Here is a 20,529-nt window from a genome sequence, read left to right as displayed (position 1 = left end):
AGAATTATTATATAAATATAATCAGCCAAATGTAGTTAAAGTATCAGTTGTAAAAGTACTCATTTTGCTGAAAAATCTTTCTGTTTATTGTAAGTTTGTTCAAAATAATATATCAGCTGTAACAGCTACAGCAGTAAAGACAGCTGAAGCTGATGACGCTTTAAACTACATCACATACAGTTAGTATATATATAGTCATATAGTTTACATACATATTTGATTGATTTAATTCATTCATTTGGCTGTGAGATTTTGGACCATTCCAGCTATTTAAAGGAAGTACATTTTTGTGACACTGAGATCCAAACAGACACACAGTTTGTTGTAATTTGTCACATGTTAAAATGGTTGAAAATCATTTATTAAACTTGAGACTGCAGTATCTCTACCTCTAACAACAGAACAGATTGTGATGAAATGTGGTTCAAACATTCATGTTCCCCTCAGGATGAAGTGTGATAACTTCATGATCCTGTGACTTTTCATCATCAGGTCAACATTTTAATGCATCACACCGTCTGGGTTTAGCACTAATTAGCTAATGTCAACATGCTAAAATGCTAAACTAGTGAACATGACAAACATACCTACCAACATCAGCATATTAACGTTGTCGTTTGGACAAAATGTGACGTTTAATGGATCTTTTCCTTGTTTCCTGATGTTTTATTTATCAAATGAGCGAAAATCAACAGATGAATAGAAGATGAAGGTCATGGTTGGATTGATGGAGTAACTTGTGATGAGTTTCTTTGTTTCCTGTTTGTATAAAACATTAAGATATGGAGTCATAAACTGACTGATCAAACTGATCAGTATGTAGTCTGGATTTGGGACACAGCAGCATTCAGTCATGTTGCCTGCCCCTGATGATGTCATGGCCCCGTCAGTATAAATGAGCAAACAGCTCATGTGTGACAGACAAACGGGAGTCATGTGGTGTCGAGGTTTCCTGCAGCAGGCGGTCAGATCCATGTCAACCAGCAGGCAGGTCAGTCTGTGTGTGTGTGTCGGTGTTTGGTGTGATTACACACTGACTTGGTTATTGGTCAGTTTGATAGCATGATCTCCTGAGCGACAGTTCAGCTGCTCAGCTTTTGTTAACTTGTCTGAAGTTAAGGACCAAGATTGAAATTACTTTCAGACTCAAGTATGAAATGATCTGAACTTAATGTATTGACCTTTGCAGTAGGCTCACCCACAGATGCACTCATGGTTATGGGGATAAGAATTACAGTCATTCCTTCACTTGTTTCTTATTACTGCGAATGTCAGTGACATGCCACGGGTGTCTTCACTTTAAAGAAAATAAATAATGCAGCAACATATTTTGGATATTTGCTGAGAGTCAAATGCTCACATTGACACCATTTCTCGTGTTATATGAATGTACAGCCAGCAGCTGGTTAGCTCAGGTAAATAAGCTTTATAGCATGTTAATCAGTGTGCTTTTTAACTTTGGAAAGACTCACACTAGCTGTTTTCCCGTTTACAGCTGCTGGCTGTAACTTCATGAGTCAGAAACAATAAAAGGCACAAATGCAACTGGAAAAGCCCATTTGCATTGTTAAAAAAAATAAAAATGCAGCTGTTCTTTGGTCCTGTGCTTGGACAATCACCTCGTCTTCGTGTCGCATATCTGTGGTTTGCAGAATGTGACTGAGCTGGTTACATTATTGAGGAGCACGATGAAGACTTCATGCCCCACCTCCCCGTGTGATGTTCATGGGGCTTTAGTTATCTGAGCATTAACGAAGTGATGTCTGTTTGACCTGTCTGTTGATCTTGCTGGTTTGTCTCCATCAGGTGGGCGTCCTCTTTGACGTGGATGGCGTCTTGCTTCGCGGCGGCTCTGTGATACCAGCTGCTCGACGAGCATTTCGGAAGCTTGTGGATCAAAACAACAACTTCCTCTTTCCTGTCGTCTTTGTCACCAATGCAGGCAGCTGTCAGAGACATCACAAGGCCCAGCAGCTGTCTCATTTGCTGGAGGTCCAGGTGAGACAGACTGAACAAAGACGCAGAGACAAACAGAGAGGTGTTCTGCGTTCATGTCTGCTCCTTTGTTTGTACCCAGTTCATTAAACCGTATTATTATCAGAGACCATTTGTATTCATTTCCATTTGATATATTTCTGCTTTGTTCTACATTTCATGATAGATAATGAGGTTTGTCACAGTCGTATGCCCTCTCTCTCTCTCTCTCTCTCTCTCTCTCTCTCTCTCTCTGTAGATCGCCCCAGAGCAGGTAGTTCTTTCCCATAGTCCTTTGCGAATGTTGAAGACTTTCCATGATAAATGTGTCCTGGTGTCTGGACAGGGACCAGTGACCGACATCGCCAACACGTATCCTTCACCTCTGACCTCCGACTGGCTTCTTCTTCATACTGACAGCAGTCGAGGCTCATAGACCACATGGCAGACATTTTCCTTTGACATCAGTCTCAGGACATCAGTCGTACTGCTGTTTTCCCGGATGAAGTTGTACAAATGTAGCGATTCTGTCAAATTGCTATCAGGCAGCATTTCACTTGATCAGCACCTGAAAAGACAATGGTTAGAAACATATTTCATGGCAAAACGTCACACTTGATAGGCTGTTACCTATCGCAAGACAACACCTTAAGTTAGCGTTGGACCACTCCAGCCCACTTGCTGGTTCCCAAATTAAAAATCAGAGCCACCAACGCCCTCTGACAACACAACATAGTGGGCCTTTGTCAGGGCCTTTGCCTTCCATGGTGTATCAGTATACATTCAGTTCATTGGCCAGCTCAAAGGCATTATTGTTGTGGGGGCTTGAGGTTTGTAGTTTGTGATTATATTCTTTCAGACAGAGGCAGAGTCTTTGGCTGCTGTTGCGTCTCTCAGTCTTGTCTCTGATATTACAGCTGGTTATCTGCAGAATAAGTATTATTACACGTCTAAATAGAGTGAATGCAGCGTGCAGTAGGACATGTACACATTAAAGCTCAGTGTGTATTTTACAGTCTATCACTTGTAGGTAGAGTGGATGTTTCAGTGTTACGAGGTTCTTTGACCTCATGTGATCTAACAGTTGATCACCCTGAGGCATGTTTTGCTCTGTAGCTTCAGTCTGAACGATTCATGTGTTGGAGGACTTGACTGTTTCACCAGGCTGGGTTTTCAGAAGGTTGTGAGCATTGAGCAGCTCAGAGAACATCACCCCCTGCTGGACATGGTGGACCACAACAGGAGACCCAGACTACCTGTGAGTGCTGTAGCTGTGACAGGTGACTCCAAACTGGTGTTTATCTAAAATAAACTCAACCACCGAAATGTAAGAAGTGTCTCAGTTAGTGAATTTAGTGTTGCCAGGAAACATCTGCAGTGTTGTCCATTCAAAAGCAGTTACCAACATAAACAGGAAGGCACTGTAACGTCAGGTGTAGTTGTGACATGTTGTACTATACACTTTAAAAATAAGAGACCAAAAACTAAAGTGAACTGTCTTTTGTAAACATTTGGGTGACTTTAATTTGTGTCTGCATATCTCTTATCTCTATAAAATGTTTGTCCACTTAACTGTAGTGCTGTTTATCCATCTAGATAGTTTTGGTGTGAGTTGCAGAGTTGCAGAGAAAGATGTCTGCCTTCTCTTGAATATAATGGAACTAGATGGAACTTCACTTGTGGTGCTCAAAGCCACAAGTGATCAGCAATGTCTCCAGAAACCATGACCCGAATGCCCGAATAAACAAGAGACCTTTATTTTCATCCACCCAATGACAAGGAGATCTGGATTACAGAACTGATGAAAAATGATTGTCTGGCTATCCAATCACAGTTATTGTTTCAACAAACAACGCTGATAAATCTATTTCCATCACAATGTTCGTTAATGACTTGAACACTAATTACAAACGCTGTGCGTGCGAGGTGTCATCTGCAGAGAGAAGCAGGTTTACACCAGAGACAGAACTTGGCTTCTACCTGTTTTTCGTTTGATATTTGACTAAAGATCCAGAAGTTCGTCCATCTAACAGTATTTTGTCTTTTTCAGCCGTCTCCTCTGAAGACTCTTCCCAAAATTGAAGGTAATGAGCACAGAAATGAAGGATCAATGAAACATGTTTAAGCTGCCCTGCATGTCATTTCTTTCTTCGCTCTTATTTGATGGCTTCTTCTTGCTGACTTCCTGTGTTGCTGCAGCGATCATCCTGTTTGGGGAGCCAGTCAGATGGGAGACCAACCTACAGCTACTGATTGACGTGCTCCTGACCAATGGGAATCCTGGTTGTGCGTATGACCCTCAGCTATCGATGCAGCTGCCAGTGCTCGCTTGTAACATGGACCTGATGTGGATGGCAGAGGCCCCGTCTCCACGGTAACCAAAGCACTCAGGAAGTCATTTTTCCACTTCCTGTTGCCTCTCAGGTGGAAGGCGTGACTCTATATCAATACATAGTGAAATGATCATCCATCCATCCATTTTCTATACCGCTTATCCGTCAGGGTCGCGGGGGAGCTGGAGCCTATCCCAGCTGACTACGGGCGAGAGGCGGGGTTCACCCTGGACTGGTCGCCAGTCAATCACAGGGCCAACACACAAAGACAAACAACCACACACTCTCACACTCACACCTAGGGGGCAATGTAGAGCAGCCAATTAACCTAATGTGCATGTTTTTGGTATTGTGGGAGGAAGCCGGAGAACCCGGAGAAAACCCACGCAGGCACAGGGAGAACATGCAAACTCCACATAGAAGGGCCCAGACCGGGATTTGAACCTGGAACCCTCTTGCTATGAGGCGACCACTGCTGAGTGCTAACCACTGCACCACCGTGCCGCCCGTGAAATGATCAATTAGTAAATATTTTATTCTATTTCTATAGAAGGGAGTGGGATTCGTGATGCATTTGTGTCATCATCCTCATCCATGGCCTTGGTTTGTTTGTTTTTTTACCTTGTTGTATTGCCATAGATTTGGTCATGGGATGTTCCTGCTCTGCCTGGAGTCAGTCTACAAGAAGGTGACGGGTCGAGAGCTTCAGTATGAGGCGCTGCTGGGAAAGCCCAGTTTGCTAACATACCAGTACGCCGAGCACCTGCTGAGACTGCAGAACCACAACCACAAACTGACCACCATCTACACAATCGGGTAACTAAAATGATCATAATGCCATCTACCAAACTGTCCATATCACCCTCTGTGCTGTCAGGTAACCAAACCGTAACACTGACACTGTTGGGTAAGCAAAACGGCCATAACGCCGTCTGAGTAAGCACCAAGCTCTCCATGACACGGTCTGTGTATCAGGCCACAAAACTGATAGCACCATTTACCAAACCATCCATAGCACCATCAGTTCAGTAACCAAACTGCTCTCCTCTTGTTGCCTAGTGACAACCTGATGACGGATATCTATGGTGCTAACCTGTACAACCGTTACCTGGCTCAGCAGCACGCTGCCATGACGACCACTACCAAGCTTGTTGCCCAGGGAATGGGGAGTCACCTTACAATGGTGGTGCCAGAGGAGGAGATGGTGTCTGCTGCCGCTCAGTGTCGCTCCATACTGGTAGGTCGAGACAAAACCAGTTCAAACTTGCTTTAGAACTCTGGTCTTACTTTTGTGGTTTTGTCCATCATTTGTATCAGTAATAACACTGACATCACAGTATTATAATATTGTGTTCTTTTAAAGTGTAGCATTAACACAGAGCTGCTCCACCTGTCCTCAGGTGTGTACAGGTGTCTATGACCCTCGCTCCCCGTTGCCTAGCAACCAGAGTGGTGCGATCACAGAGACAGTGTTCCATGGTCACAGAGACTTGGTCTTGGAGCCAGACTTGGTGGAGCCCAGTCACTTGGTAGAGGATGTGGATGCTGCTGTTGACCTGCTGCTGAGGCAGGAAAGCACTGTTCCCTCTGGCCTGTGACACCTGACCTCCGATACCTGACCTGTGACCTCAGACACCTGACCCATGACCACTGATGCTTGACCTGTGAGACCTGGTCTGTGTCCTCAGACCTCTGACCCTCACATAGATACTACTTGAGTTTTGAGTGTCCAGTTGTATCAGTATGATGTACTCCTGTCTCCCGTAAGCCACGTCTCTCTTATGGAGCAGGTTATACTAATAAGCAACAATAGCTTCCTCTGTTTTGGACCCTTCAGCTCTGCATCCCGTCAGAGGTTAGCTCTCCCAGGTTTCGTATTGGTCATCTGGTGAATTCACAGATCCTACAACAGTATTGCCCACTGAGTGAGCAATATTAGATCTGACAACTTTTAAACCCATTTAGCTTCAAACTGAGTGACTTTTTAGCCTTGTACCAGATAAGAAACCCCTGGTCCCAGAAACCACACTACTACTACTGTGTGTTTATGTATTATGAACCTGACTTTTCAATTAAATATTAAATTTCACAAATTGTTGTTGGTACTGCGAACGTCCGATCTGATGATTGATATTTCTGTGTAATCTGTGGATTTTAAACATCTGAATGCTGTCTTATTTAATATTTTCCTGCAATAAAAATAAACAGATATCTTGAAATAAATTTTGTCAAAGTGCATTTTCCTATATTCCATAATAACAATCACACTGAAATGTTTAACTGACCACATACAGTAAAGTATACATTAATATCTTTAAGACATTAAAAGGAAAACTCAAACTCAACTCAACTAAAAAACTAAAACTAAACTCAACTAAAAAATATTTTAAATATAATGTCTAAAATCTGCAGGAAACTGAAGAGAAACTGTTTCACAAACATGTTTTCTTCTTGTAAATACTTTACTCTACATTTTTTATTACTATTATTTGTTATTTTGTATTTTGTATGGTGCACAGGACAGAGAAAAATCCAGAGTCAAATTCCTTGTATGGTCACACGTACTTGGCAAATAAAGCTGATTCTGATTCTGATTCTGATGTTTATAAAATTCTGAATGAAATTTTTCTTTGCATAAAATTTTCAGATAAATTTGTCAGAAATATCAAGTCTTTTAGGTAGACATATTTTATACTGATATTTTCTCTGATTTGAATCTTCCCTAAGATTTGGTATAAAATGGTTACACACAGCTGTTGTTGTGAAGTTAAAGCTTGTTAATAACATTTAAGTATATTCTGCAACATTCTTAAAAGAAAGATTTCTATACATGATGACTGTTTAGCTTACTTAATAAAACATATTAGTTTTTTATTAGTGATTGACTTGGACTTTAGTTCGCTCCAACCTTCTTCATCGAACATTTTCACAAAAAGTGATTATGTGCTTGGGAAAAATCAGCTTAATGTTGTCTGGATTAATTCTGTGTTCAGGTCTAAAAGTAACTTCTTTATTTCTTTAAAACTGTATTTATTTGTTAACTTTTTTGTCGGATCTGAACTCTGGCGTCATGATATGTAGAAGTTACTGCTTCATCTGAGCACTTTAAGGAATTCTCATCCATATGAGCTTATTGAGAATTAAAGTGTATTTCTTATATTAATGCATATTATTTGGCTTGCCGAAATCCTTCAAATGTGTCAGTATGACACAAGTTATGAGTCAACGAGTAAAGTTTAAACACCACATTAGTTGTTTTCTGCCTGTTTGACCTACTCAACATGGCGGGAGGTACGGGACATCTCTAAACAGGAAGCGTGGCACCAGCTGCGCCTGCGCAGTGGCTCACCCCGTGTCCCTGTAAAGATGTCTGAGCAGGCGGGGAGGGAGCGGAGCGGAGGACCCGAAACAAACGGACAGAAACCACTACTCTCCGCACCATAACCGCATAAGGTAAGGACAGCTGGCCCCACAGAGCCCTTCCAACGGTACCGACAAGTGGCGGAAGGTTTTGGCCGTCAGATTAACCTGAGTAATGGCGCACAGGAGGACTGAATTTGAAATAAAGGGCATAAGTTTTGTGCAGAGCGCGCAGCGCTGTGGCAGGGGCGTGTCCGCCATCTTGTCTAAGAAGTGGCGCCTAAACATCAGCGGTCGCACTGAGCGAAGACCGAGCAGGTTGAGCAAAACAGCTGTTAATTACGGGGGCTAAAGGTGGCCCGTTCTCCTTTCTGTGTTTTTCAATCAATTTAGCCTGGATTGACCCCGTTGTCGAGCGATACTGAGAACAGCAGTGTTCGTGTCTTCAGCCCGGGCTCTGGAGGAACAGCCGCAGCTTTTTGTTGTCCTCCTCCCCCTCCTCATCTCCTCCTCCGTGTTTGTTTGGAAAGCCTGTCGTGCGCATGCGTGTAACCATAGCGCTCGTTTCTGCTTATAAGAAAGAAAACATTCGCGTTTAATTTAGTGTATGGACATGGCGATTTAATTTCGCACGAGATAAAAAATACACGTTGTCTTTTGTTAATCGATCGTTTTGTTAAGAATAAAACTCTGATATTACTCGGTTTGCCGCCATCTGCCTTCAAACCGCCACATTTAGACGGTCCGTGATGAAAAGCTCGGTCAGAAGCTTCATGTTGTCAGCGTGCTGACACTGGCTGAATCAGTTTGATTGTTCAGATGGTGATCAGTTTATATTTACTCACAGACATTATCTGTACATACAGCATCCATCACTACGGCCATGCACCTTCTTATACCGGCATTAGCAACTTTATAGAGCCGCAGCTAACAGTTGTTTCATTACTTAATTCATCTGCATATTGATTGATTGTTTTGTTTACAAAATGTCAAAACAATGAAAAATGCCCATCAGTTTCAGTTCAAACATATTCATTTGACTGGGACAGACAGCAAATGACAAGCTGGACAAAATGGAACAGCACTGTGTTTGTCGTTTTTTCTTGAAAAAAGTCAAACATTTAACAAAATCACTGCCTATTACTTTTATGTCGTTTGTCATAACAGTTACGAGAAGATGTCACTTATGTCACACTGTTACAACTGGAGAATTTCCCTTTAAACCCCATCAAAAGTTCAATTTCAGTATACAAAGAGACTTTTATATATAACAAAATAGTTTGGTATTGTTGTTATCAATAAACTTAAGTGTTATAACGAGAGAAGGACCCAGTCAGAGTTGAATGAGACGACACTGTAATGAAGCTACTCCAGCCGCCTTTTAAGCACGACCTAAAATAAATCTACAGCTATTTTGATGATTGATTGTTGGCATACAAAAGCCATGAACTTCTTGGTTCTAGTTTCTTCAGTCTGTCATTTAGTAGACAAAAACAAATAATTCAAGCAGTGATCAACAGATTAATTGATAATGAACGAAAGTTCTAGTCTCAATGTTAATGTTATAAATACAGCTAAATATTGATCGGGCTTTCACCTATTTGTTTGTCATGAAGGAAACTCTATGTCCACATCTACATACAAAGAAGGTTAAAGAGTTGCTTTCTTTCCAAAGTGTGTTACAATCCTGACAGAAGAACTCAGTCCTGTTTTATAAATGGAAACAGCCTGAAGAGCTCAGGTCAGTTTCTCAGTTTGAGATGCAACAGTTAGTTAGAATTTAACCAGCAATTATTTTTTTAGAATTTATGAATTGTCTTCTCAAATGTAAACAAAGTCAGAAACACCAGCGATCACCACAACAGAGAAGTTGGTTACATTCAGATGGTCTCAAAAGTGACAAATGTCAGTGTCACACCATTGTAACGACCATTAAACTATCACATTTGTTTGTGTCATCATCAACATCACTACAGCTTACATTTTTATTATGAAACTATTTTCATGAATGTGAAGCTGATGTTATTAGTGTTTATAACTCCTCAGCATGTCTGTGGTCTGATCTGTGTAACAGTGTGAAATATTTAGAAACAGAGTCTCCATTATGGGGCTGTCCACATCTCACCAGTGTTTTATTGTGAAAGTTAAAGTTTATCTTCTTGTCCAAGAAGGTCGATGTCATTCTGACGAGCAGCTGAGATGTCCAGTGACAGTCAGGGATCGGTGAAAGGGGAGGCGGCCATGATGCAGTCTCCCTCTGTCTCCGCCCCCTCTCAGGGACCGCCCCTTTCTCCGTCCAGCACCGCCAAGCCACCTGAGCTCCCAGGTACATCTCTCTACTCCTCTGTCTGTTTGATAGATGAACTGGTTTGGATGGCTGGTTAGTGTCAGCACCAGTCTGTCCCTCTGACGCGTGTGTCCCTCTGAACTGTCTGTATGTTAGATGAGCTGGTCCAGGCTGGATGGTCAAAGTGCTGGTCTCGGAGGGAGAACAGACCGTATTATTTCAACAGATTCACCAATCAGAGCCTGTGGGAGGTGCCAGTGCTTGGTCAGCATGATGTCATCGTGAGTAGTGTTACTGCTTCCTTTCTTGGTGTCCTCAGTGGGAGGACACTTGAACTGCAGACAAGATTCACTATTGCTCCTGCCAGTTTTCCCTCCGACTTATCGATAATCCAACTTCCATGGATCTGCAGTTCCGCAGCCCATCTCTCTGACGCTCGCAGTCCTTTTCCACAGTGATCTGTGACAGTGATTCCTTTGCAAGGCAGCCAAGTTGTGCATTTGCATGGATAAATCCAAAAGCTTTTTATGTTAGTGTTTTAGATGATGTGCTCACTGTTTTCTTATTTCTTGTACCTTCTTTACATTGTGGTTTGATGAATGCGGTGCTGCTTCCAGGTAGATTCAGAACCAATGGGATGCATGTGTAAAGTTCCTGTTAGTTTAAAATAAGAACAGTGCGAAACATTAAATTTCCCCTTGATGGATGAATAACGTATGTCCTCTTTCTGTCATCTTCCCATATGTAGTCAGGAAATGAAGCCCAGTAATCACTTTCTTGCTCTCTATGTGCAGTCTGATCCTTTGGGTCTGAATGCAGCGCCAGCAGAGGGTGGAGACAGTAACCTTGGTAACGGTCAGAGGAAGAGGAGGGGCTCTGAGGAGCAGGGGGCAGTGCCTAACAGCTTCAAACGAGCCAAGGTAAAAACTGACCATTTACAGCTTAAAGGCACACCTGGTTGTGATCAGCTGACTTGACAGTTAAACTAGTGAGTGGTGTGTTGTGAATTGATAGAGATAGATAGCTAGATAGATGCTTTATTGATCCGAGGGAAATTGTGGAAAATCGGTCTTTGTGTAATCTCTTCTTCTGTCTGCATGTGGTTTCCAGGTGGAGCCCACCACGCCCATCTCTCCCAGCACCCCTGGGGTTAAGCCCTGGAGCTCCGCCCCAGATGACAAACAAACCCAATCAACCACGCCCACCACTCCCAGCCCTGCCCCTGCTCCCTACAGACCAGCTGTGTGAGTACTGAGGCCACACCCCCTCAGTTAGCATCTTCAGCTTCTTTGTCAATAGCACTTGGTTTGTCTCTCCTGCCTTTTGTGTCTTATGAGAAACCCTTTGAATTCCCTTGCCAGTGAAAGGTACTTTACAAATAAACTTGCCTTGTTTTCAGTGTATACTGGGATCTGGATGTCCAGACCAATGCTGTGATCAGAGAGCATCGTCCCGCCAACCACCTGCCTCCACACCCTGAGATAGAGCTGCAGAGGGCTCAGCTTGTCACCAAACTTCGGCAACACTACCATGAGCTGTGCCACCAGAGAGAAGGTACCATCACACAGTAGGATGAAAACTAAAGTGGAGGCATGACAATCAAGTTCATCTCAATTTTGGACTTGACTTGTTGGTTTTAATTTGGAACTTGTCCACAGACTTGCAGCTCTTGATGGACTTTGGTCATTAATTAGGATTTGTTGGTCGTGTCAGTAAGTGGGACGTCTGTCTGTGGTTCAGGTATTGATCCGCCCCGGGAGTCATTCAACCGTTGGTTACTGGAAAGGAAAGTGATTGACAAAGGTCATGACCCCTTACTGCCAAGCGACTGTGAGCCCGTCATCTCCCCGTCCATGTTCAGAGAGGTCATGAACGACATTCCCATCAGGTACCTGTCTGGACTGGACCATATCAGTGAAATTAGTGTTTTGAATATTATCTGTTTTTACACATTAATATCTTTGTGTGTCTCAGGTTGTCGCGCATCAAGTACAAAGAGGAGGCCCGGAAGCTGCTGTTCAAATATGCTGAAGCTGCTAAGAAGATGATTGACTCCAGGTAGGTCACAGCAGACCAATCAGGGTGCTGTCTGGTTGAGGTCATCGTCCAGGAGCTCTGACCTTTCATGTCTGACCTGTTCAGGAATGCGAGTCCAGAGAGCAGGAAGGTTGTGAAGTGGAACGCTGAAGACACCATGAGCTGGCTGCGCCGAGATCACTCCGCCAGCAAGGAGGACTACATGGTAACCCCTGATGCTTCTCCTCTTCTGTTTGTCACTGTGTTACAGGCTTCTCAACACGTTTAGTCTCATAACAAACACGCTCGGCAGGACTGATGACCCTGACTCGAGGTGTCGTCTCTCTGGCAGAGGTTTTGAGGTTCCCCAAAATGTTCAGAAATATGAGTTTGTGCCTACAGGCACCAGTAGAACTGAGTTGTACTCTGATTTATTAGACAGTGAGGGCTTTATATTCCTTCTGCAAAGGACTGGAACTGTGGTCAAGTGTGTTACCACCACAGTGACAGACCACTCATCCATCACCAAACAGAATAGATTCTCTGGGAATGAGACTCATCTTTCTACTTTAATACATTTCAAATTTTGATTGTGTTCACACAGAAGGCAAAGCAAATGTTTTACACTGTGAGTTTGACCACAGGATCGTTTTTATTTATTTGGACAGAATGCGTTAATGAATGTAAACTAGTGAGCAACAGCAGCACTGAGGTTGTGTGTGTGTGTGGCGTCTGACTGGACTCATCACTCAGCAGAGACTCCAGTTATTTCCCTCCAGTCAACAGGACAAGACAGACTCATTACAGTAGTCTACATCACATTATGGTTCGCTGATGCAGGGAGGCTGAGACATAAGAGTAAAGATAAATACACTTTTTAATCCCAAAAGTTTAAAGAGTAAACTGTGAGATCTCCTCCTGCTTGAGAACATCTCTGGATCAGAGCAGAATCTCATCATGCTTGGAACAGCTTTGGATCCCTCAGGAAGAGCTGGAGGATGTGGAAAGGGAGAAGATTCTCTGGCCTGCTGTACACAGCCTGATCCCAGATGAGCTGCAAAATGGACGGATGAATATTTAGTTGCAGCACAGTCACTATACGAATGTGTAATTAGTGTGTGTGGGTGCGTGCGTGCGTGTGTGCGCATAGGACCGTCTGGAGCATCTGAGACAGCAGTGTGGACCTCATGTCGCCGCTGTCGCCAAAGACTCCGTGGAGGGAATCTGTTCCAAGATCTACCAGCTGTCAGCAGAGTACAGCCGCCGCCTGAGACAGACACACCTGAGCCTGCTGCAGGACCCCCCGACAGGTACACACAGACACAAGTCAACTGCAGGACCCCCCACAGGTAACGTTCTGTCCTGTGTGTTGTTCATGTGTGTATCATGTGTTGTGTGTGTCTTCAGAGGCATGTGCGTCCCCCCAGCAGTCCCGCTTAGTCTACTGTTACCCGGTGCGTCTGGCGATCCCCTCGCCTCCTCTTCCTCGAGTCGAGCTGCACTTCGAGAACGACGTGGCCTGTCTGCGCTTCAGAGGAGAGATGGTCAAAGTCAACAGAGGTCACTTTAGTAAACTGGTCAGTACTGAGAGATACTACTGACCCTGATGTTTAGTACTGCTCGGCGTGGGAATCTGCACCCAATAATGGATCGGCACATTGTTTTAAACCATTGCTGTTTTTCTCTGCAGATGAGGGCAAATGAAGGCCCTTCCAACATGGTGGCTAATGTCAACCAGAGGAGAGTGAGAGTCTGTTGAATCCTGTTTAAAGTCCGTCCGTCTATCTCTGTTTGTGCAGGAGTTGTTGTACAGGTACAGCTGCATTGATGATCCTCGCTTTGAGAAGTTCCTATCCAGAGTCTGGTGCCTCCTCAAGAGATACCAGGTCAGCTGACTTTCTGCTAACCAATCGGGGTTTCCCTGACCTCGCCTGACAGTCTGTTAACAACTCAGTTAATTTGTTGAGTTAATGTGTGTGTGTGTCCAGGTGATGTTTGGCACAGGGGTTAATGAGGGGACAGGCCTGCAGGGGGCGCTGCCTGTGACGGTGTTTGAGGCGTTGAACCGACAGTTTGGCGTTTCCTTTGAGTGCTTCGCTTCGCCGCTCAACTGCTACTTCAAACAGTTCTGCTCGGCTTTCCCTGACACCGACGGCTTCTTTGGATCAAGAGGGTGAGACACACCTACAGATAATTAAAGTTAGTCTGTATGTAACCGTTACTGTCAGTAGAATCATACTGTGATATTCATACTGTCATTATCTGGCTGATAAGAACAGCATTGGAGTAGCATTGAAGTATTTGATGTTAATACTATGAGTATGCACTGCAGTCATTAACCCTGTGTGTGTGTGTGTGTGTGTGTGTGTGTGTGTGTGTGTGTGTGTTCGGTTCAGGCCATTCCTGTCTTTCTGTCCAGCCAGTGGCTCATTTGAAGCAAACCCTCCGTTCTGTGAAGAGCTGATGGATACCATGGTGACCCACTTTGAGGTCAGTCTTCTATGTCGTGTACTAGTTTGTACCATACTGGGAAATATACCAGTATGGATTGACCAGCATCATACTAATCCATACTGGTTTGTACCGTTCTGTTGTTGTCTTCTAAACCTGGAGGCTTCAAGGTCTCTCTTCCCAAAACAATAAAGATTCTGCCAGTGGCGGTAGGTTCATGATCATCCGTTAGGAGGTTAGAGGAGGTATCACACACTTTTAAGCCAGGCTGTCAATCTAAATCAGACCGGACTGGTCTGCATTGTACTATGCTGTGTTGTATTGTAAGTACAGGTGAACATATTGCAGTCTGTCTGTGTCTGTCAGGAGCTGTTGGATCAGTCCTCTGAACCTCTGTCCTTCATTGTCTTCGTCCCTGAGTGGCGTGACCCCGTCACCCCGGCTCTGACCCGTATGGAGGGAAGCCGATTTCTTCGTCACCAGCTGAACATCCCAGCCTACGAGCACGAGTATCGCTCCGGGAGTCAACACATCTGCAAGAGGTACTGATATTACTACTCCTGTAGTACCCAAATACATCGCAGTTCTAAAGTGATACTATATTGTTTCGACTTGTGCTACACTGTACTGCTATCTAGACCTGACTAAAGCACTGCACTGGTACTACACTGACAACGCACCATACTTTTCTACACAGTAAGACACATCGTACAAAATGTCTCATGTTTGTCTCTTTAGGGAGTAGATATACTGCTGTGTACTGGTCTGATACTGTCATACAACATTCAACTTGTATGTTGTGTATTTTCAGAGAAGAGATGTATTACCGGGCAGTACACGGTACAGCAGTACTCTTCCTTCAGAACGATGCTGGTTTTGCGAAGTGGGCTCCGACTCCGGAGCGTCTGGCTGAGCTGATGGCGGCGTACCGGCCCTCCCCATCGCACCCCTCCTCCTTGTCCTCTCCTGGCCCCGCCCACATCACGCCTGGAGACAGAGACTCCGCCCCTAAGGCAGCTGATCGGTTGCACAGCGCTGTGATGTCACCTGGTGGCCATGACAACAACAACAACAGTAGTAGTAGCAGCAGCAGCAGCAGCAGCAGCAGTCCTCGAGACAAGATGGCTGCTGTGTAGGTGAGGCGGGGCTTACAGTGACTGCGTCCCTTCACCTGTTGGAAAGTTGTTTAAAATTTCTCTGTCATACCACGTTAGTTTGTTCTGATCGTTGTCTCGTCTATTCAGATTGTCCCTCACCTGCACCTGTAGCACATCCTCAGCTTCTGTCAAAATACCCACAATGCTGCTCTGCCGTTCCCCCTAAAACCTGACTTAATCCTTTCTGTTGGCCTTTCCTGTGTTTACTCAAACTGGTTCATCCACGCTGACATCAGCTCTTCTCGTTGGTCAAAGCTCTGACATCATAGGTGTCAAGGCTCTTGTTGCTTAGCAACAAGGACTGCAGCCAACAGATGTAGTTAATCAGCGAGCAGCGACTTGTTGGAGCTCAAGCAATAAAAATCGTTTCATTCACCTGTGATATCATCTGTGATGTCACTGCTCCTCTGCGTCACTGGAGGAGCTCTGGTTGGTCCCCACACCGACAGGGCTTGGTGATCGGTTGACAAGGCAGCTATTACTATTTACTGGACTTTCTTTGTTGAGTCGGACAGAATTCAGCGAAATCCTGCTCCAGGATCCATGTCTTCAGGATGGCCTGGCCAATCAGTGTTTCAGAAGATGAGCTTGTTCAGTCAGTGGTGGATTGTGGGAAACTGAGTTTTCAACATGCAGGAGGAGGCGAAGCCTTCACAGTCAGGTCATATTTTCTGGTGGAGGCCGACTCACAACTGGGACTCTGAGGTTCCTCTGGTGTCATCATTAAACAGGAAGTGTGATCAGAGACATGACAGATACGACCACCACCACTGGAGATGAGGCTCCATGTTAAGTTAAATTGTGAAGTGTGAGGAGTTCTTGCTATAAAAGTCTGGTTCCTCTTTCATAGGCAGGGCAGAATGAGTTGGATTTGTCAGTTTGTAAAACACAAAGATGCCCACCCACCCGACCTTGTGGATTGTATGCTAACAATCTGACATGTGGTCACCATGTTTTAAGAGTCCCATCCTCACACACTGTGGACTCCGGCTGCATATCCGCTGCTCCATGGCTGACAGCCAGAAGAGTCCTGAATGTGCTAACGTCGGGACATACAGACTGAGTGCAGGGTCTGTACAGATGCAGACACTAAGTTGTAATGATTGTAGTGACGATTGAGAGTCTGAACATTGTGGGGGGAAAAACATACTCATCCTGCCTTTAAGGTTCTGTATGTATAGACAGAAGCAGATGTAATTATACTTTATTTTGACATTTTATTCTTAAAGTATTTGCAATTTTAAAAATTTTACTTTTTCTCAAATACTTTTATTGAATTCAACTTTTGTTCACGACTGTGCACCTTTTGCCTGTAATTTCTATGAATTTTTCTCATGTATGACGTATTTTTTGGACATTTATCTTGGAATATTTTGACTGTATTTTGTTAGTTCTTTTTTTCAGTGGCGTCAGTACAATAAACTCACCAACATTCAATTCATGAAAAGAAATCTCTAAAAAAATTAAAAATGGCGAAAAATATTTGAGGGACCAGCCGCTCCTCACACTTCGTAACTCGTTACCAGTGGCTGATAATCTGTCTTCTGATTGGCTAATGAGTCATCCTATCAGGCATCTGTCTCCTTGTGACATCATTTTCTGCCCCAACAGCAGCAGCAGCTGTGTAGATAGTGTACAGTTAAATGATATGAAGTCTGTTATTTTCCTCATCTTCAGTTAAATTGATTGAAAAAAAATGGTTTTTTTTATTATTTGAGTTAATTTAACATATTTTTTAAATATGGAGATCTGTTTTCTGTATTATACAGCCTATGATAGTTTGTTTTAAACTAAACCAAAGTGTTATTAAGAAGATCTATATCTTGTATGTAAAAGTAGAAGTGTGTATGCATCAGTAATGCTGAAGTCTAACCAGCACAATACCCCCCTACTTTATTTTTTTGAATTCTCAGTTGTGTATGTAAGTGTTTTATGTATTATTTTTTTCATGGTTTTTGGGTTATCTTGGGTTTCTGTTGTGCATGACACCTTAACTGATCGTATTCCTGAATGTGTTTTTTCAAGCTGAGTTTAAAGTCGAGGTGCCCCTGGCCCCTGGCCCCTGGCCCCTGGCCCCTGGCCCCTGAAATATCACACAAAATGTTTCTCAAACATTTTGCTGTTAACTGTTTTAAAGGCTGCTTTGAGAGCAGTTAACATTTTGGGATGTCTGTTTACTTTGAATCTGGAGTTACAGTCTTCATGCTAAGCTAGGCTAATGTTGGACTGTTCCTGGTAAGTCAGTATAACACCAGTGAAACTACATTAAGTTGACCAAAGAAAACAAAATGGAGATATTTTATTGTAATTATAGAATCTGTATATCATCAAAAGTAAAGTCCTTGTAACTATGAGATAAATATCTTGTGATTGAGTTCTGACGAAAGCTTTCAAAGGTTTTCTGACATTAATTACAAGAAAACTTGTAATTTTATGTTTGTATAAAATCTGTATTTAATAAGTACTGAATAAAATTCTCTTATTTATGAGAAACACAATTTTATCTAGTCAAACTTTAATTACCAGATAACTTCTAATTAGTTCTAATTACATGTTACTTACCTCAAAATTAGGTCTTACCTCCAAATCTCTTGCTTAATTGAACTTTATTAACTTTGAGACAAGATCTCGACAGCTTCCTGAAGATCTTGCCAGAATTATGAGAATCCTCTCTAATTTTGTAAACTGATTTCATGAGTTGTCCTCTGATAGACGGATATTGAAATGATTCTGTGATAGCGCTTCAAAGAGCTCTTTATTTTGAGATTTGAAAACTCAAGATTTTTGTCTCATAATTACAAAAACAATGTGACGACTTGGAAATGGTCAAGTGACAACTTTTTTGTGTGTACTTAAAATGTCATTTGTAATTATTGATTCATTGTGTTGCATCAATAATGATACAACGTCTCTTAATTATGACTTCAGAAACAAAAGTCAGAATTATGAGATAAATCCTCCAGTTGTTTTGTCTTTGCTGAATTCAATGCACGTTTCTTCATTGATTCAAACCAGCAAGTTGTTTTTTTCCCTTAAGACTGAGTGTAGAATGTCAACAGTAAAAACATCACTTTTATACAACTAGGAAACAAAAGATCTTTTCATCGTAAATTTGAAATGCTTCTGGTTGTAAATACGAAATGACACATGGTGTAATGCCCTGTGGCGACGCTGCAAAGCAATGAAGGCTTGGCCATATCAGTGGTGGGGTCCTCACAGCTGGACAATGTAAATACTGTCTGTCCTTCATTCTGCCTGCAGACAAACTGCGGCTTCATCCTCTTCCAGTAAAAATATATCCAACCCAGTTTTTCTGCCTCTCTCTGATCGTGTATGATTTACACATGTTGCTCTGGGGGGACATCAACTGTTAAGTTTTCCATTAATGTTCCAACACACTCATTGTGTTTTGAACAGGTTTCAGGATGTTAAACTGAACAAATGTAGAAATGCATTTCATCTCACCTAAACATAAACACAGCACAGGAACATTCAATATATTGAGCAGTCAGGAAAAATATAAATAAAATTCTTTAAAAATAAAATGTAATACTCTGCGTGAAGATTATGTATTTATTTATTTATTAACAAATTTAATCCTGATTCTAGCAAATTTGGGACCATGTGTAAACCGATATAAGTTGTTTTTCTTAGGTTACGTATCACATACATAGTTTTTGGCATCTGATAAAACACAAAAGTGTAATAAATTAGACATAATTGCTGAACTTAAAGAAACCTTGAGGACACCAGTGGCTGATGAGTGAACGCCAGTTGGCAGCCTGCTGCTTGTGGTGCTGCTGCAAAATACATCATGATCACAATTACAATAACTTTACTATCTCAACTGTTCTTATAGTTCATTTGAATAGTTGCTGTTTTGCCGTCTTGCCTGCACCGCGCAAGTCAAGCCACAGCCAGCCTGCCGATCCCAGCTCAGCCTGGGTTACAGTTGACTAGCTGTCTACCCCTTTCATGCATCAGTCTAGGCTAGCAAGAAGCAGTCGTTAATTGTACGCCTCTGCTTTGTTATATCATTGTTGGCTAAAATCAACACCAACAACATGGTATCACAGGTCATAGTACCTGGTGAAGTAATTTGCCAAGCTAGCTATCTCAGTATCAATAAAGTTCATCTTATCATCTTATCTTATCTCACAGGCACTGTGTCAGATTAGGTAATGTCATTCAGGTTTTGTTTTGTTTGTTAGTGAGCAAGCAAGCTAAGGTTAGCTAAGGCCAGTTAGCTCAGAATCAATCAGAATCAGAATTCCTTTATTAATCCCTGGAGGGAAATTCTTGTACTTAAATACACGACGCTACACGGAACCACAGTCCTCAACACCAGCTGACAAAGAAATTTGCGAGGGCCAACCCGGCCAGGTTAGCCGTGGGAGTGTGAATGAACAGGCTGATGTTATTCCCCAAAGGAAGTATTTTCCCACGTTAGCTAGCTAGCATAGATCAAAGTTAGCAAGAAAGCTAATGTTAGCTAACATTAGCCAGCTAAAACCACAGTATCACAGTGCAAACATTCAGTACATTCACAGTTTGTTATACACGATTACCAAGTTACTGCATTTTGTTTGTTTTACACAATGTCCAAACATTTTTGGAATTCTGGTTCTACCTTTTGCATTTTGAATGAATCATTAAGACAGTGTTGTTTACAGAATTCCCCCTCGGGGATAAATAAAGGAATTCTGATTCTGATTCTGAAACGTTGTGGAAATATGGAAATTTAAAATACAGTTTGGATCTTAGAGAAAAGAGTTTGCATGATAGACTTTTTTCATACTTTCTGTTATTAAAAGATTTCTTTCTCACAATTCTAAGAACTTAGTCATATAATTAACTTGATTTCTTAATTTTTATAATGGAATTAATGACAAATTTCTTGTATTTATATTTCTGGATCATTTCCAGAAAACACTTTTGTCTTAAATCTCTC

General features: G+C 42.5%; 2 protein-coding genes across 4 annotated transcripts; both read left to right on the top strand.

The window, feature by feature from the left end:
* Positions 1–865: 865 nt before the first annotated feature.
* On the top strand, positions 866–6,511 carry zgc:77375 (uncharacterized protein LOC402927 homolog). The gene is made up of 9 exons (XM_046385181.1): positions 866–991; positions 1,807–1,998; positions 2,234–2,346; positions 3,139–3,232; positions 4,025–4,058; positions 4,174–4,348; positions 4,947–5,123; positions 5,367–5,544; positions 5,708–6,511. The coding sequence occupies exons 1-9, from the start codon at positions 896–898 to the stop codon at positions 5,903–5,905; spliced, it is 1,257 nt and encodes a 418-aa protein (XP_046241137.1). The 5' UTR covers positions 866–895; the 3' UTR covers positions 5,906–6,511.
* Positions 6,512–7,638: 1,127 nt separating this feature from the next.
* On the top strand, positions 7,639–17,629 carry pcif1 (phosphorylated CTD interacting factor 1). Of its 3 annotated transcripts, XM_046385179.1 has the most exons (17): positions 7,639–7,760; positions 9,836–9,993; positions 10,111–10,235; positions 10,749–10,874; positions 11,065–11,198; positions 11,354–11,508; positions 11,695–11,842; positions 11,929–12,012; positions 12,097–12,196; positions 13,121–13,280; positions 13,378–13,547; positions 13,770–13,856; positions 13,959–14,143; positions 14,367–14,460; positions 14,788–14,963; positions 15,233–15,557; positions 15,666–17,629. In XM_046385179.1, the coding sequence occupies exons 2-16, from the start codon at positions 9,867–9,869 to the stop codon at positions 15,555–15,557; spliced, it is 2,196 nt and encodes a 731-aa protein (XP_046241135.1). In that variant the 5' UTR covers positions 7,639–7,760; positions 9,836–9,866; the 3' UTR covers positions 15,666–17,629. The 3 variants fall into 3 exon arrangements, with proteins under 3 accessions (XP_046241135.1, XP_046241136.1, XP_046241134.1); XM_046385180.1 differs by having other exon boundaries at positions 9,839–9,993; positions 15,233–17,629; XM_046385178.1 differs by having other exon boundaries at positions 15,233–17,629.
* Positions 17,630–20,529: the final 2,900 nt, after the last annotated feature.

Source organism: Scatophagus argus, chromosome 3 (genome assembly GCF_020382885.2).
Source record: "Scatophagus argus isolate fScaArg1 chromosome 3, fScaArg1.pri, whole genome shotgun sequence".
Taxonomy (NCBI): domain Eukaryota; kingdom Metazoa; phylum Chordata; class Actinopteri; family Scatophagidae; genus Scatophagus; species Scatophagus argus.
Note: the sequence above shows the minus strand (reverse complement) of the source record. Positions and strands in the feature narration are given on the sequence as shown.